The following is a 15,476-nucleotide window of genomic DNA, read 5'->3' as shown; positions in this document are numbered from 1 at the left end:
TAAGGCCCCCGGGTCCGGGACGCAAACCGCGTCGACTACGTGGGAGTTCAGCGACATAGCCATTACGCTAACTGCTGGTTCCCTGGAAATCACTTCTTTAAAAAGCACAAGTGAGAGGGGTAGCCTGTGTGACTGCTGTGACCCTGCCTGTCCTGCCTCACGTGAGGGAGACCTGGCCCGGGTTCCAGTGGGCGGCCACAGGAGGTGGAGACAATGCCCAGCTCCAGCCCCTTCCCTGCGGTGGACACCCCACTTCCCCAGGGATCTACCTCCCTGCCTTGCCAAACACTGAATGAATCCTGCTGAGTGACAGGAGGCCTGGGAGGGAGGGGAGCTGGGCCCGCTGCTGCCAGCCTAGGCACCAGGGCACTGAGGCCCAAGGCCAGCCAGGGGACAGCAGCATCGGGTCCAGCGGAAACACTGCGGAGCCACCAGAGCCTCTGCAGCACAGCCGGCAGGTCTGACGTGGGGTGCATCAGGCCTGCACCCCGTCTCCAGCCAGACCTCCCTCCAGGGCAGTGCCCCACAGAGCCAGGGAGCAGCCACCGCAAGGCCCCTTCCAGCCAAGCCAGGGCTGCTTCCTGTCTGGGCATCAGCACAGGACACTGCCAACAGCAGCGGCACTCTGGTTCGCGTCCTCAGCCCGGCAGCTTGAAAACCACACCAGGGCACGTGCATGTGCGCCTGAAATCCCGAGAAGAGACTAGAGAAGGGAATGCAGCATGACCGTCCCCGTGGAGGGTGACTTCTCACTCTTCCTCTCTGCCCATCTTCAATGACCAGGGCCAGGGCAGTCCAAGGCTTCTGAGGATGTGAGGAAGGGCCTTCCAGGGAGACGTGCTCTGCTGAAGGCCGTAGCTGCGGCGTCAAAGCCATCCTATGAATGTGGCTGGGTTCCCGTGGGAGGCGGCGCCCACTGGTGCGGTGAGCCGACCTGGGCTCCTGGGTCCCTGGACACCACTGTCCTGCAAAGGGGCACGGGCAGGAAACGCGGGCTGCAGAGGCAAGCTCACTGGGAGGACCAGACGCTGCGGGCAAGGACCTTAGCACAAGGCTCCTGGCGGGAGTCGGGACGCAGCCGGCGAGGACAGCTTCTGAGGACGTCCCCGCAGTCGGCCTCTTCCTTGACTTGAGTCACGTGCTCACGCGTGCCCTCCGTTCTCGTCTGTATCTGAAATTAACTGCTAAAGTCAGTTGGCCTTTGTGTGCATTTCAGGCCTGGTGTTCTGTGGTGCCCACTCACCAGGCCTGAGGACGCCAATACCGCTTCCTGTAAAAGCTGGAGACGGACGACAGTCCACGTGGCAGAAGGGAGCGGAGGAGCCGGGGACTTATTCTCGGTAGGGTGCCACTCCGAGTCACACAGGGACGAGCAGTGCCAGGTGGTGAGGGGTGACGGTCGCCACGGTGGCCCTGCGTGCAGGCATCCCTCCGTCATCGGGGCAGGTGGGCAGTGCCGGCTCACGGCAGGCATTGTGGGCAGCTGGACCGCAAGGCGTGAAGCGGTGGCCACCCATGAGCGCTCGGTCTGCAGTACCTAGCCCCGAGGACATGGCCATGTACCGATCTCTGTCCAGAGACGGGAGGGCATGTGGGGCCGCCTGAGCTTGGCCGTTCCATTTCTTCACAAAACCCAAGAGAACTACCTGGGCCAGAGGGCGATCCTCACAGGAGGGAAGAGCCTGCGGGCCTGTCCCAGATGGCTGACCGCCCGAGGCTGGGGAGGCCGCCTGGCAGCAGCTTCAGCACCCTCCTAAACCTTCTGGACCTTTCCCTGCAGAAGGTGAATAAACCTTTTCTAACCACTAACACCCAGAACCTACCAGAGCGGACGTTTGCCCCCACGGGTCCAGACGGCAGGGACGTAAATACTGGCGCTGTTCTGCTCTTCCCCGTGTCAGAAACCGTGCACGCTGAAACGCTGCTGTGTGAACTGGGCCGGGGTGATGGTGACAGATCATGGGGACGCCTCGCCAGTGAGGTGCGGGTGCAAGAGAGGTGGCCCCATCTGGAAGACGAGCAGGCCTTGCAGCCTCTCCTGGGGCCCACAACGGGTCGCTCCCCCGGAATCGGAGTCAGGTCCCAGTCTTGCCAACCCCCCAGTGCCGGGGACCAGCCTCGGTGTGGGTGGGTTATCTCGACGGAGGCAGCGAAGGTGAATAGAAGACAGAGGCCTCGATGCTTTCTCATGCACGTCCTATGCCGGACACCCCTCAAAGATCGCTCTCTGAGGAGTGACAATTGCTAGGAATCATCGTGCCTTTTTATTGAAAATGTGATACATGCAAGTAAATGGGTGAGGGGCAGTAAAAGATTTACTCTAAGGAACAGGGTATACAAAGCATGGAAGCAATAATTATAAAACATGCTGTTTGTCTTGTTAGCTCAGGTAAAGTCAATCACAGTTCTCAGGATGAGGAAGTCCATTTGTCTGCTGTATCTTCTTCTTGGATCTTGATTACTGGGAAGAGTCTTTTGAAGAGGGGGCTTGCAGGATGTTTGACAACTTCAGTCCCGGGCCAGGGCGATAACGTTGCTGGTTACAATGACCTAGATGGAAATCTTGTCTTGCTAAGTAAAGACACAGTTAATATATGGACTATCTATACATTACAACAATAGAGGGTGAGTCTATGATCTTATATGGGAAAGGAAGATGATCTTGTAGCTCCGGAGACAACACAGGATGTTTTATTAGCAGTTTTTCATAGTCAACAGCACATAGATGAGAAACTCTTTGTAGTTGAAAGCTACCTGTTGCTTTAGATAAGAACTCCCAGCTAAAATGGTTAATCTTTCTGTGGAGCCCTCAGCTTTGTTTATTCTGTTGTCCCATCCAGGCTTTTTCCTCTAATAAATCTGTGGGTTCCTGCATTTTGTTTGTTGAGTCTTGTCAATTAGTGAGTTCTTTTGTTTTATCTCTGAGTCTCTGTTATGTGGTGAATGTGCTGACTTTGCTAGTGTGAGTTAACTTTGGCCTGTAGCTTTAACAAGGGGTATGTAAGTAAAACTAACCTTAAACTAACTTAGTCTACATATGCTTCTAATGCTAATTTAGTTTATACTAACTTAATCTATATGTTAATTTCGGCTTAAAAACAGGCTGGTGGGGGAGTCTTAAACTTTTTGTCAGTATTAGGGAACCACATTCCTACAAGATCACTAATTGGCTTTATGGTAATGGTTGGTATATCTTACTCTTGCGAGATACCGTAATAACAGTAAAACTCACGGCAGAGAAATGAACTATAGGCCAGTGAAACGACACAAGGAGAGTTAGTAAACCGCTGGCCTGGTCTTGCCGTTTCTTCCCAGCCTCTTGACCAGCTTGTGTTGTCTGCATGGCCCCGTCACCCCAGGCCAGGTGGTGCACAGCACTGGGGTGGGCCAGGCCGGCCTCAGTCTGCTCTGCACATTGAGGGTGAGGCCCACATGCTGACTGCGGTTCAAACCCTGGCCCCTGCAGCTGGAAAACATGCAGAGCACACGCATGTGTGCGCCAAGTTCCAAGAGGCTAGAGAGACAGACCTACTGCAGCACTCCCACATGCAGGGCAGTGATTCTCCGTCCAAGAGGCATTGCCTACTTCATGCAGTGGGACATCACTGCCCTCTAGTGACAGGAAAGACTGCCAGCGCTCGGAGACCACACGGCGGCAGAGAGAGAAACGTGGCCCTGCCCTGCAAGCTCCCAGGCTGGACTCTGGCCACTGTCGACTACGTGGGAGTCCAGCAACATCGTCCTTACGCCATCTGCCGGCCCCTAAGTTATCTTAATTTAACCAATTTCACCCCAGTGACCCTTTTCCCAAACAAGACCACATGCCAAGACCCAGGGCTTTTTTTTGAGAGAAGTTTTTGCTATAGGGCATGTGCGCTCACTCACCAGAAAGACAGAGACAGAGAGAAAGAAAGCCAGAAATCACCCCCCCCAGGGGGGATGGCCACACCCAGTCCCTTCTCCTCCATTCTCCTCTCAGGATCTTGGGCACACCCGCACACGCGCCCAGCATGAGTTTAAGTCACTGGGTCCGGGACTCAAACCGTGGTCGACTATGGGAGTCCAGCGACATAGCCATTACACCAACTGCTGGTCCCGTGAATCACTTTGAAAACATGCTGCAGATGCTTTGCACCTGAGCAGCCACTGCCAGCAGGGAGCAGGGCCTGGGCACCAGCACCTTTCACTTGGGAAAAGTAAAACAAGCACACCAATGCCTGTGGAGCGAAGAGAAAGAGAAAGATTTGCGTGTTTATTTCTGAAACAGACTGCAACAGTAACATGTGAGATCCCACGGACAGCTGCAAGCTTTTGTTACTAAAAGGAAAAAAGTTGGAGCATCTGAACTTCCCCCTCAGCCCTCAGGCAGTCTCTCCAGTCCCTTGACCGCCTTCCAGAGGGCGCTCCCTGCCTCCCTGCAAGCCACACCACCCACACCAGCCCAGAGCTGGCTGGAGCATCGGGACAGCACAGGGCATCACGTCTCCGGGTCCCTCAGCTACAAGCACCCAGGCTCATGGCCGCACCCCCTTCTTGGCTTCCTGTGCCTCGCAGGATTCGGGATTACGGAATCCCGGCATGCATGCCCTTTCCAGCCGGCCACGTGCGTCTGCTTGCCCCACTGCACGCCACACGGCAGCTGTCAGTCACCTGTCCAGTCTCAGCCTCAGAAAACAGACTGCAAAGTCACTTGGGACCAAACACCCTAGCTTTGAGGCCCTGCCTCACTGTTAGCAGGTAGCACTGTCTACAGCCAGGACGAGAAAGCGGGTTTCGCCTCACCTCTACCGCCTCCTGGTACCGCCATACCCTACAAAGAAAATGCAAAGTTTCCATCAGTGTCTTAAATGTACAGAGCTACTTACCAAATCCAGCAGCTCTACCTTTACCGGCAACCAGTGAGGACGAGTGCTAGCGAGGGGCTAAGACCGGGCCGATCACCACGCCTGCTAACCCCCACGCCTGCTAACCCCCACGCCAGCTAACCTCACGCCTGCTAACCCCCACGCCTGCTAACCCCCACGCCTGCTAACCCCCACGCCAGCTAACCCCCACGCCTGCTAACCCCCACGCCTGCTAACCCCCACGCCAGCTAACCCCCACGCCTGCTAACCCCCACGCCTGCTAACCCCCACGCCTGCTAACCCCCACGCCTGCTAACCCCCACGCCTGCTAACCCCCACGCCTGCTAACGCCCCCGCCGCATAACCCCCACGCCTGCTAACCCCCACGCCTGCTAACCCCACGCCTAACCCCCACACTTGCTAACCCCATGTGCCTGCCAGGAACATTGCCCACCGGGGGAAGCCAGAGACACGCCCTGTGAGACTCGTGGTGCAGGCAGTGCTGGGAGCCTACGAGGTCAAAGAGGCAGGCCGCAAGGCCTGAGGAAAACAGAGGCAAGATGAGGAGGGCTGTGTGTTGTTCAGCTGCACACACACACATGCACGCACACGCGCTCGCACAAACTGACCCACAGGCTGCGAGATGGCAAGTCCTCCCACCTAGGAACAGAAACGGGCTGTTTGTTTCAGGTTTCCTTTTAAGCTACTTGGTACCATTCCATGGTTTTCTTCATACGAGTCCCACATACTTGGTCGATAGTCATGATTGTTTTCTTTTCCTTTAGCTTCTTGCTATAGGGTGTGTGTGCTCACCAGAGACAGAAAACAAGACATCACCCCAGGGGAGATGGCCATGCCGCAACCCCTGTCCCCCACTCTGCTCTTGGGATCTTGGGCATGCACGCACAAGGCATGAGTTTCAAGCCACCAGGTCTGGGGCTTGAACTGCGGCTGGCCACGTGAGACCCCAGTGCCGTAGCTGCTGCGCCACCTGCTGGCCCAGACAGTTCCGACTGCTGCATGGCCCCACTAAGCCTGCGAGTTCCCTGCCGGCTGGGTGGCATGGGGGCCCACTCATGACCATAATCCGAACCCCTGTCCTGGTCACCTGAAACACGCCAGGCACATGCACCAGTGCCCCAGCTCCTGCAGGCAGGAGGCTGTGGAGAGACCGTCACACATGAGCAGGCCCGTGGACACTGCCCCTCGCCCGCACTCACGATGCCGATAAGGTAAGGAAGCGCTGGGGAGGGTGTGTGGGCCTGCCTCACCTCGCCGTAGGCTCTGTCCTCCCTGCCACCACCTGCTTTTTTTGACCAGAAATGATCACCACCTTAGCCTCTGAAGCCACGGACGAGCTCTGCCTGTCTCGAGCACGTGTTCAGAAGGTGGCGCTCACCACACTGCGGTGTTTCCTGGCGCACGGCTGCACCCACCTGGCAGACCCACCACATGACTGCGCGTTCATTCTCGATGCTGTGCTGGGTCCGCCGCCTACACCTGCAGGCTCGCCGAGGAACAGGATCTACGCGGCCGGGGCCGCCTGCAGCGCACAAGGCAGTGACTCTGGAGGGGCGCTAGGTCCTGCAGGTGACCAGGTCCCACTTCAGGGGGTAAACTAGACTTTCAGAGCAGCCGCATCAGCATGTGCCCACCTCAGCACAAGGCATTTTAAAGCAAAGGTTTTGTTTTTCCATGGGCCACAACTATTCACTGGAGAGAGACAGAGACAGAGCGGGAGGAATTGCCCGGGGCGAGGACACTGCAGTCCTCCTCTTCCACGCACCTCCAGGGGTGTGAGGCACGCACAGTGTGTGCTCAAGCTGCCGGGTCTGGGACTTGGCATCAAGCCCTGTGGGATCCAGAGCCTTACCCACCACACCCCATGGGAGGAGCAGAGCTGAATGGCGCTCCCGCTCCGCTGTGCTGCTGATGCCTGTGGAGCACGCCGCAGAGAACTGGGCCCTCACCTGGAAGGCGCCGTCCCTGTGCTGCCGACGTGCGTGCCGAGGGCACGGACCCGAGGTGGGGGGAACCCAGCCCTGACCACACCACAGTCCTTCTTCCATGCTCCATCCTCTCAGCACCCTGAGCGCGTGTCCCTGGCACAGAGCGCAGGCCAGGACTGCTCTGGCCAGCCTGCGGCTTCGGCCTCCTCTGCACCGTGCTGTGACCATGCGCTGCGACCATGCATGGCGAGACAGGGCCAGCCCCTGCATCGCCCCAGGTCCTACCACGTCCATTTTACGGCTGTGACGGGAGCGCTCATGTCTGTGCTCACCTGACGCGACTCTGGTTCTCCCATCTGAGTCTGAGCACGCTGATTGGCTGCCGCCCAAGCCCCCAGGGGCTGGCGAGTAGGCAGGACTTCCCCACGTGCTGGCCGGGTACGACGGGGGGCGAGCCGGGCCATACCACGGGTCTGAAGAGGGTGCTGCCGCTCTGGAAAGACAGGTCAGGAAACACCGCTCCTGTGACGGTCACTCTAAAGCTTGTTTCTCCATGTGCAAGAGACAGACAAACAGCACGCTGGCCGCCCAGCCCAGGCCCAGGCTCACATGTGCCCGGCACCTCTGTGGGGCTCCGGGCATAGGCCAGCGACCCTCCCACAAGGGGCCAGCCTGCAAGCGTCATGCTTCACACCGCACCACCATCTGCTCCCTTGCAACTGTAACTGTAAGATGCATTTCTGCTCCTAAACTATCTGAAAAGTGTTTCTAGAATGTTCCTGCTATCAGAGTTAACATGAAATACCCTGTCCTGCATCTCTGCGTTTTTACTGTGATCGCTACAGAAAAAGAGAGTAACGGGGAGTGTTCTCCACATTCAGTCAGACCTAGGGTGGGCTGCCACCGACACTTGCGGCATCCCGGTATCCCGCCCCGTCCCGTCCAGCCTGGTTCTTGCATCCTCCTCGCACGCCGGACCACTAAGCCCCCCGAACGTGTTCTTCCCTGCTGTCTCTGCCTCGGAGCTCAAGCACAGGAGAATGACAAAGGACGGATGAAAGATGAGAAACACCTGCGGTGCTGACCGAAGGGGGGACCGAGCGCCTGCCACCCCAGAGCCTGACTTGACAGCAATGTCAGCAAAACCAGACGCAGGGAGACTGGGAGCGGCACAAAGCAGCATTTAGTGTGGGCTGAATTAAAGAGCAGGTGAGAAGCAAGGCCTACCTGTTACTGCCGAGCAAATACCCTAATATCCCTCCAGTGCCCAGGCCGGTCCAGAACCCTGGTCCCCAACGGTCATGTCCTTGTCGTCCTGCAAAAGCACCACCCAGACCAGTGTCCTCTGCGCCTGAAACAGAAATGGCTCGTTACACCACGCAGCTTCACGGGCCGGGAAGCAGCCTGCAAGAACAAGGCCACTGCACCGTCCCACACCGAGCCACACCACACCGCACCACACAGCACCACGCCATGCCGCACCATGCCACCCCGCGCTGTCCCGACAGCATGCGGACTGGCCCGGAGTTATGCCGAGCGCACTCCCCAGACGCAGAGCAGCATACCGGGGGACTGGCAGGGTCTGCCCACCACAGCTCCTGGTGCTGCTCTCTGTACTGAGGCCTCGAGAGCCCCAGGGGAGAGCCGCACCCGAGGCTGCCTCCAGGTGGAGGTGACAGTCATCGGTCCAGCCAGGAAAGCAGCCCGGGACCAGAGGAAGCGTGTTCTGAGCTGATGGTGACACAAGGGGAGGGGCTGACCCTACAGGCACGGTACATACGTCCACACACGCAGGCCACCACCCAAGGTCTCCTGGCTAAGATGACTCACAGCTGACAAGGCTTCCTAAGATAGCAAGCACGTGACATCTCACAGGGGAGCAGAGCAAGCAAGGGACAGGCGGAGTGAAGACAGCGCGTGACAGTCCACATCCTGCTCAGAGCACAGGGCCCCCACGGCCTCGCCACCCCCTTCCTGCGCAGACGGGGAGCCCCACCTGTGAACTCAGACTTGAAGCCTGGGGGCGGGGGCCCTGCCGAGCTGGTGGATCTTGGGTAAGAGTGGGAAAAGGGGTGCTCAGAGTGCAGGGGAGAGCCGGCCCCATCTCTCAGGAACAACTTGTACACCACGAAGGCAACGGCCAGCAGCACGGCGATGGTGACCAGGCCCCCGGCGCCACAGGAGTCTGTGGAGTACCACCTGCGGTGGGCGTCCGACACAGAGGCGAAGCCGCGCCGTCTGCCGGACTCCCGCAGCCTCTGCAGGCCGAGCTCCGTGTAGTCCAACTGGTACTCCAGGCCGCAGGAGCCTCGCAGTACGTACTGGTCTTCGGGGGACTCGTAGCCCTCACAGCTGACCACTGTCTCTCCAAACTTGTAGGCGACGTCCAGGTCAGCCTTGCATTCCCACTGCAGAGACAGAGGCGGGCATCAGGGCCCCAGAGCTCCCCGGGCAGCCGTGCCCTAAGAGGGAGTGGGGCGAGGCCATCCCTGACCCCACACCCAGCACTGTGCTGGCCGAGGCCCACCAGGGTGAGAGTGACGCTGGCGACCATGCTCTGCTCCCCAGGCTGGCAGTAGGCGCAGCGCCCACTGTAGACCACTTCCTCCCGACATGCGCACGGTACATACCCTTTTGTATGTTAGGTATCCCATAATTTATAAGATTTAACCAAATTTTTAAAATATCCTTTCTGCCACTGTTGTTTAAGAAGCTTTCTATAAATGTAGTTTTGGGTTTTTTTTTGTTTGAGATGTTGAGACTCAAAAATCAGCATCACAGATGAAGACCTGATGGCTATGGAGCGCACTGGGTATCCAGAACCTTCTGGAAAAAGCTTTCTACACAAACTTTGTAAGAGCACAGGCTAACTTTCTAGGGTACGAGTCTACATAACTCTCTCAAGTTTTACACATTCGCAGATGGCGTAACCGTTGCGTCGCTGGACTCCCACATGGTAAATGCAGTTTGAGACCTAGATCCAGCAGCTTCAGACTCACACCAGACGTGTGTGCGTGCCGCAAACCCCGAGGGCAATGGAGAAGCGACTGAAGCATGGCCATCCCCACGGGGGCTCATTTCTAGCTTTCTGTGTCTCTGGTGAGCACATGCGCCCTATAGCAAAAATCTCTCTTAAAAAAAAAGAAAAAGTGCAGAAAGAATCCATGTCAGCCTCAAAAATGACCAACTTAAAACACAGCAATTCAGTGGACAGCCCACAGCCTGTGGGAAGCAGTGCACACAGGGAACCAAGTGCCACGTGGCCAACTGACACTCAGCCCGACCTCAGTGGCACGAGTGTGTGTGTGCCTCAGATCCCGATGGCACGGACAGACGGGGAGAAAGGACTGTGGCGTGGCCATTCCCCGGGGACAGGGCGCTGTCTCCCCAGTGAGTGCACGTACCCTCTGAAACGGCTGGCTCAGTGTCACCGGGACTAAGGAGTATGAGAGCGCGTGACTGGGTGTGTCCGTGGGCGTTTCAGAGAGAAGGACAATGGCGCCTGGAGAGGATGAAGAAGCCTAGTGGGTCTCCTAGGAGGCAGACTCGCCCTGCTGCCTCTGACTTCGTACTCCAGCGTTTAGACCAGCGACCCTCCAGGTTCTCAGGCTTCCAGCCTCTCCCCTTCCCTGCCTTCGGGTCCTACTCCTCGGACAAGCCGCGCTGCCAGGACCCCAGGTCTCCAGAGCGCAGGTGGCCTGTCAGAGGCCTCTCGGTGGCCGCAACTGCAGGCTGACTCCCCTGGCAAATCGCGTGTGGAACACATCCCGGAGGCTCTGTCTCCTGACAACCTCGACTAGAGCGATGCTTCCGCAGCCTTTAAGGAGGTACAACCTACAGCAGGTGGACTATTAGCTTCTGTACAGATGGTCTCCCTCTCAAAGTTCACCATTTTACTTTTTTCTAACAACTGTGAGATAATTCACATGCCATAAAATTCACTCATTTCAGTAGCTTTTAATATATTCTCAGTCATGCAATTTTAGACTGCCTTCAGCACCCCCGGAGATGTCTCATACCTGCTGGCAGTGACTCCTGGTCCCCCAGGCTTCCCGCCCTACCACCAAGCTGCCTCGTCTGTGTGGCCTTTACCACTCAGCACGTCTCTGCGGCACATCCGTGTTGTCACATGGACCTCTACTCCCTTCTTTCCAAGGCTGAAAACATCCCGTCACATGGAGAGACCACATTTTGTTCATCTTTCATCGCTAAGAAACAGCAGGGTTGCTCCCACTTCTTGGCTGTTGTAAATAACGCCGCTACAAACGTTCTCCTGGGTGCACAGAGGACGGGGTGACAGGCATGCGGTGTGGCTGTAAATAATGCCACTACGAACGCTTCTCTGAGGGGCCGTGCTTCCCGTTCTCCCAGGTGTACACGGAGGACTGGGGTGACAGGCTCGGATTTCGCCCTCCGAGAACGGCCCCACTTCCATCCCCACGGCAGTGTGCGAGGTTTCCAGGTTGGCAGCACCCTCAGCAAGCCGTTGCCTGCTCTGATTACGGCTGAGGGCAGGGTGGTACCTCACTGCGGTCGGACCTGCGTGTCCCTGATGGCTTATGATGGACATCTCCTTCATGTCTGCCATCGGCACACGTTCCTTGCAGAAATGTCTTCTCCAATGCCTTGCCCATTTTTAACTCAGCCTGCCCTTCTCCGGAGTTCCTTATATATCCTGGTACGAGTCCCACATCAAATATGATCTGCAAAGCTTCTCCCCATTCTGTGGGCTGCTCTTTCCACTTTATCAATGGTATCTTCTGAGGCCTTTAATTTAGATAACATGCTTTTTTTCCCTTTCTTCTCTCTCTTCCTCTTTTTTCCCCTTTGACTAGAGGGTACACATGTTCACCAGAGACAGGCAGAGACAGAGAGAAAGAGGAGACCATTTCCACCTGTCGGGGAAATGGTCATGCCACAGTCCCTGTCCTCCATCTCTCCCTCTTTTTGGGATTGTGGCATGTATGTACATGTGTTTCTCAAGCCACTGGACTGGACTCAAACCGTGGAGTGGGCCAGGTAGGGCCTGGCTGCCTTAGCATCAAGCCACGGAGAGGTCCTCTTTTTATTCCTATTACACATTAACTGCGACTTCTCTTATGGCACATGCTAGAAGTGGCCCAAGTAGACGTGTAAGTTACACGCTCTCCCGCCACAACGTGCACCCGTGTGCTGTGCTCTCCAGGTCTTTGCTCGTCCGTTCCCTTGTCTATCCCTCCATCTCTAAAAATCTCATCACTCCTTCCTAACAGTGCAAATACTCCCTCCCCTGAGTATTCTCCAGCTCCTCAGACAGACAGGTGTTTACCCACTCTGCTGACTTCACTACATGGACCCGACTCTGTCTTCTCTCTTCTACTAGGGAGGTTCCTCGAGTCCATCCGATTCATTCTCACAAGTCTGCTTCACGTTTACCGAGTAACTGCCCCTGGCTGTCTTCCTTTTCATCAAGACCATAAACATAATTCAAAAGTAGGTGAGAGTGAGACTTTGGCTTTTGTATTTTTACTTTAGCCAGAGGGCACATGTGCTTATGAAAGAGACAGAGAGAGAGAGAGAGAGAGAGAGAGAGATGAGAAACCCCCTCCCATGGACGATGTTCATGCCGCAGTCCCGATTCCTCCTCTCTCCCTCCTTTTGGGATTTTGGGCACACATACATGCCCAGCTTGTTTCTCAAGCTGTCAGATCCAGGATTCAAACCTTGCAGCCAGCCATGAGGGATCCAGCTACCTTAACCACAATCCCACAGGCTGGCCCAAGACTTCTGCTTTACCCTGGATATTCTATGACTCAATTTGGGAAAAAACACTGTGAAGTACCATCCGGTAAAGACGAGTTCTCGAGACCACACAGATCACAGGCATCATGTCAAACAAGAACATGGTCCTAACGAAAGGGGAGATCAGCATCTCAAGTTCCTTGTTTACTGACCAGCTAGCTCTAATTCTCGTAGAGAGCAGACCGAATGTGAAGCAGCAACATGTGAGCAGCGAGTGAAGTCAGCCAGGCTATGAGGGAGAGACACTGTTCGTCCCCACTTAGTACATACCGAGTGTCCGCACTCTATGACTGAAACTGACTAAAGGGTGTACAAACACGAGAGATGGGGGTGGATGCCAGATGTGGTGTGAGTGGAGGAGGGGGGCTAGGGAAGGACATTTGGAGGAGGGATACGGAGGCAGAGCGTTGACGGGATGGGGAGGTGTGGCGTTATCTGTTGAAGATATTTTGATCAACTGGACTGGCGAGAAATGTTCACATATTGAAATGTTCACTTTGTAAGCTAAACAATGTGATCAAACGTATTAAATAAATAAATAAATAAATAAAAAGTAAAAAAGAAATACGTGAGCAGTAGTGTAAACTGAAATCTAACAAAGCCTTTCACCTCTGAAGACTTCAAGGTACGCTCTGTCCCGCAGAGAAAATGCCCACGTAACAAAGCAGCAGATGAATCCACCCTGTGTGCATATGCAGCTACCTTCGGGGACCAGCAGATGGCACAATGGCTATGTTGCTGGACTCTCACATAGTCAATCACAGTTCAAGTCCCGGACCCGGTGACTTAAAACTCATTCCAGGAACGTGTGCACGTGTGCCTGAAATATCAAGAGGAGAACAGAGGAGAAGGGACTGCAGCGTGGCCATCCCTCTTTGAGGGTGATGTCTTGCTTTCTGTCTCTCTGTCTTTCCAGTGAGCACACGTACCCTTATAGGAAAAATCTCAGGAAAAAAAACAAAACCTGTGAATGTTGGAACACAAGGGCACCTACCATAGCTACTCTACCTGTAACTCCAGATTACCTCACTTCACTTCTGAAGGGTAGGTCACCCATCTCTGAGGAAAGGCTGAAAACGACAACCGGAGGACATCACCTATCCCCGCCCTTGAGCACATACACCCTTGAAAACGACTGGGATCTTAGGAGGCGGCCACAGCACAAATGCTGCGACGAATGTGCACTTCCAGGTCTAGCGCAGAGGTGTCCCTCTGGAAGGACGCTTCGTCTCCAGAGAAGTGGCTGGATTTTCCAGACACTCCAGGGTGACCTGAGCTTTTGCACATGCCTCCCAAAAACTGAATACTGTCCCAATAAACCATTGACTGCATAAAATTCTGTCGGCCTGCCAGCGACGTCGCTGTTACCTGCACGTCGTAACCATCCCAGCCTCTGTTGTGACACTGGACGACTGTGGGCGTGTGAGAATCACAGCGGGCTGTGCCTCCCACACACTTCAGCTGTGGGACGGGGTCCAGCCTGCGGGAGGCGGTGTAGCGGCCAGCGTGGAGGGTGAGGGCCTTCACATCCCGCAGGAGCATCCTGCCTGCAGTGAGAGCACAAGGACACGGTGAGCACCTCGTCACACTGAAGGAACACCCGAACGGAGCACTGGCCGCTCACACAGCTCCACCTTTGAGACCTCAGCCCCCTTCAGGCTACGCTTCTACAGCACAAGTTCTATAATACATAATTGTTGCTAAGTCAAAAAAAGAAAGAGTTTATTAACCTAAAACATTATACTCCTGTAAAAGAATATTAATGGGTAATTAAAATGGCCAAAAATATCACCACACACCTGAAATATTTAATGATTTAAACATTCATTAACAGGTAAACAGATTAATAAATTCTGACCTAAAACTACAATGTAATATTCTACAGCAGTTAAAATTAATGAATTAGATCTCATGTATCAAAGTAGATAAATGTTTGTAAAAATATTATAAGCAAAATTCAAGTCACAGAAGATGTTTGGTCCGACAGTCTTATGGAAACCTTGGGAGATAACAGCACTATGCACCGTTCCTGTCTACATGTGCACACACCCGCAGTGTGCATGCACGGCCTGGCGAACACCCCAGGATCACGGGAGCAAGAGCCCTCAGCCCGGCCCCTGCTGTTTCACTACGGCAGAAAAGGGCACATGTGGTCAACACGTAAACTGTGAAGAACCAGAGAGACTCGGTAGTACAGCTGCGCACGTGTATATGCTTAAGTGTTTTATGTGTTCTGCAATTAAACACATTTAAAACACCGGGCCAGCAGCTACGTGGCACTTGAGGCACTGGATCCCAAACGGCTCACTACAGTTTGAGCCCTCGACTTGGCAGTTTGACAATCACGCAGGTTCATGTGCATGCATGTGAGCCTTGAATCCCAAGAGGAGAATGGATCAGGACCATGTGGTGGTCATGGGGGGTGAGATTTCTTACTTTCTCTGTCTCTTTCCAGTGAGCACACACAGTCTATGGCAAAAACCTTAAAAACCACCTCAAAATACTCATCTATTAGATAAATTATAAATATCGCATTAACGAAGAGGTTTTAAAAAGTCCAAACAGGGACCAGCAGTTGGCGTAATGGCTATGTCGCTGGACTCCCATGTAGGGGACCGCGGTTCGAGTCCCGGACCCGGTGGCTTAAACTCACACCGGGCGCGTGTGCGTGCGTGCCCAAGATCCCGAGGGGAGAATGGAGGGATTGCCGCGCGGCCATCCCCGGGGGTGATTTCTCGCTGTGCAGCGGTCACCTTCCACGCCGGTGGACTGGAGGCCGGAGCGCAGGCCGGTGCGCACCCCGGATCGCGGACGGCAGCGCGGACTGCGGGGCCCAGGCCGGGGCGCCCACCGCTTGCGCCGCAGCACTCACCCCGGTCGTGCCAGCCCCGCGCCGCGCCGG

General features: G+C 55.4%; 2 protein-coding genes across 5 annotated transcripts in view; one reads left to right on the top strand and one right to left on the bottom strand.

Annotated features, from left to right (window-relative positions):
• Positions 1-2,553: 2,553 nt before the first annotated feature.
• On the bottom strand, positions 2,554-14,121 carry SARAF (store-operated calcium entry associated regulatory factor; the record flags this gene model as incomplete). Of its 4 annotated transcripts, none has more annotated exon segments than XM_014583714.1 (6): positions 2,554-2,571; positions 4,783-4,810; positions 7,126-7,286; positions 8,021-8,144; positions 8,790-9,201; positions 13,943-14,121. In XM_014583714.1, coding segments are annotated over 5 exon segments (902 nt in total), but the record flags the coding sequence as incomplete, so codon positions are not given.
• An 857-nt stretch (positions 14,122-14,978) lies between these two features.
• The window catches only part of LEPROTL1 (leptin receptor overlapping transcript like 1), an 11,745-nt gene continuing 11,247 nt past the window's right edge, over positions 14,979-15,476 (top strand). Inside the window, exon 1 of the mRNA XM_006167204.3 lies at positions 14,979-14,996. Within this exon, the coding sequence (XP_006167266.1) occupies positions 14,979-14,996 (18 nt within the window). The remainder of the gene's footprint in view (positions 14,997-15,476) is intronic.

The sequence above is a fragment of the Tupaia chinensis genome, unplaced genomic scaffold (genome assembly GCF_000334495.1).
Source record: "Tupaia chinensis unplaced genomic scaffold, TupChi_1.0 Scaffold144602_1, whole genome shotgun sequence".
Classification (NCBI taxonomy): Eukaryota; Metazoa; Chordata; class Mammalia; order Scandentia; family Tupaiidae; genus Tupaia; species Tupaia belangeri.
The sequence above is the reverse complement of the archived record's forward strand: the minus strand, read 5'-3'. Positions and strand labels throughout refer to the sequence as shown.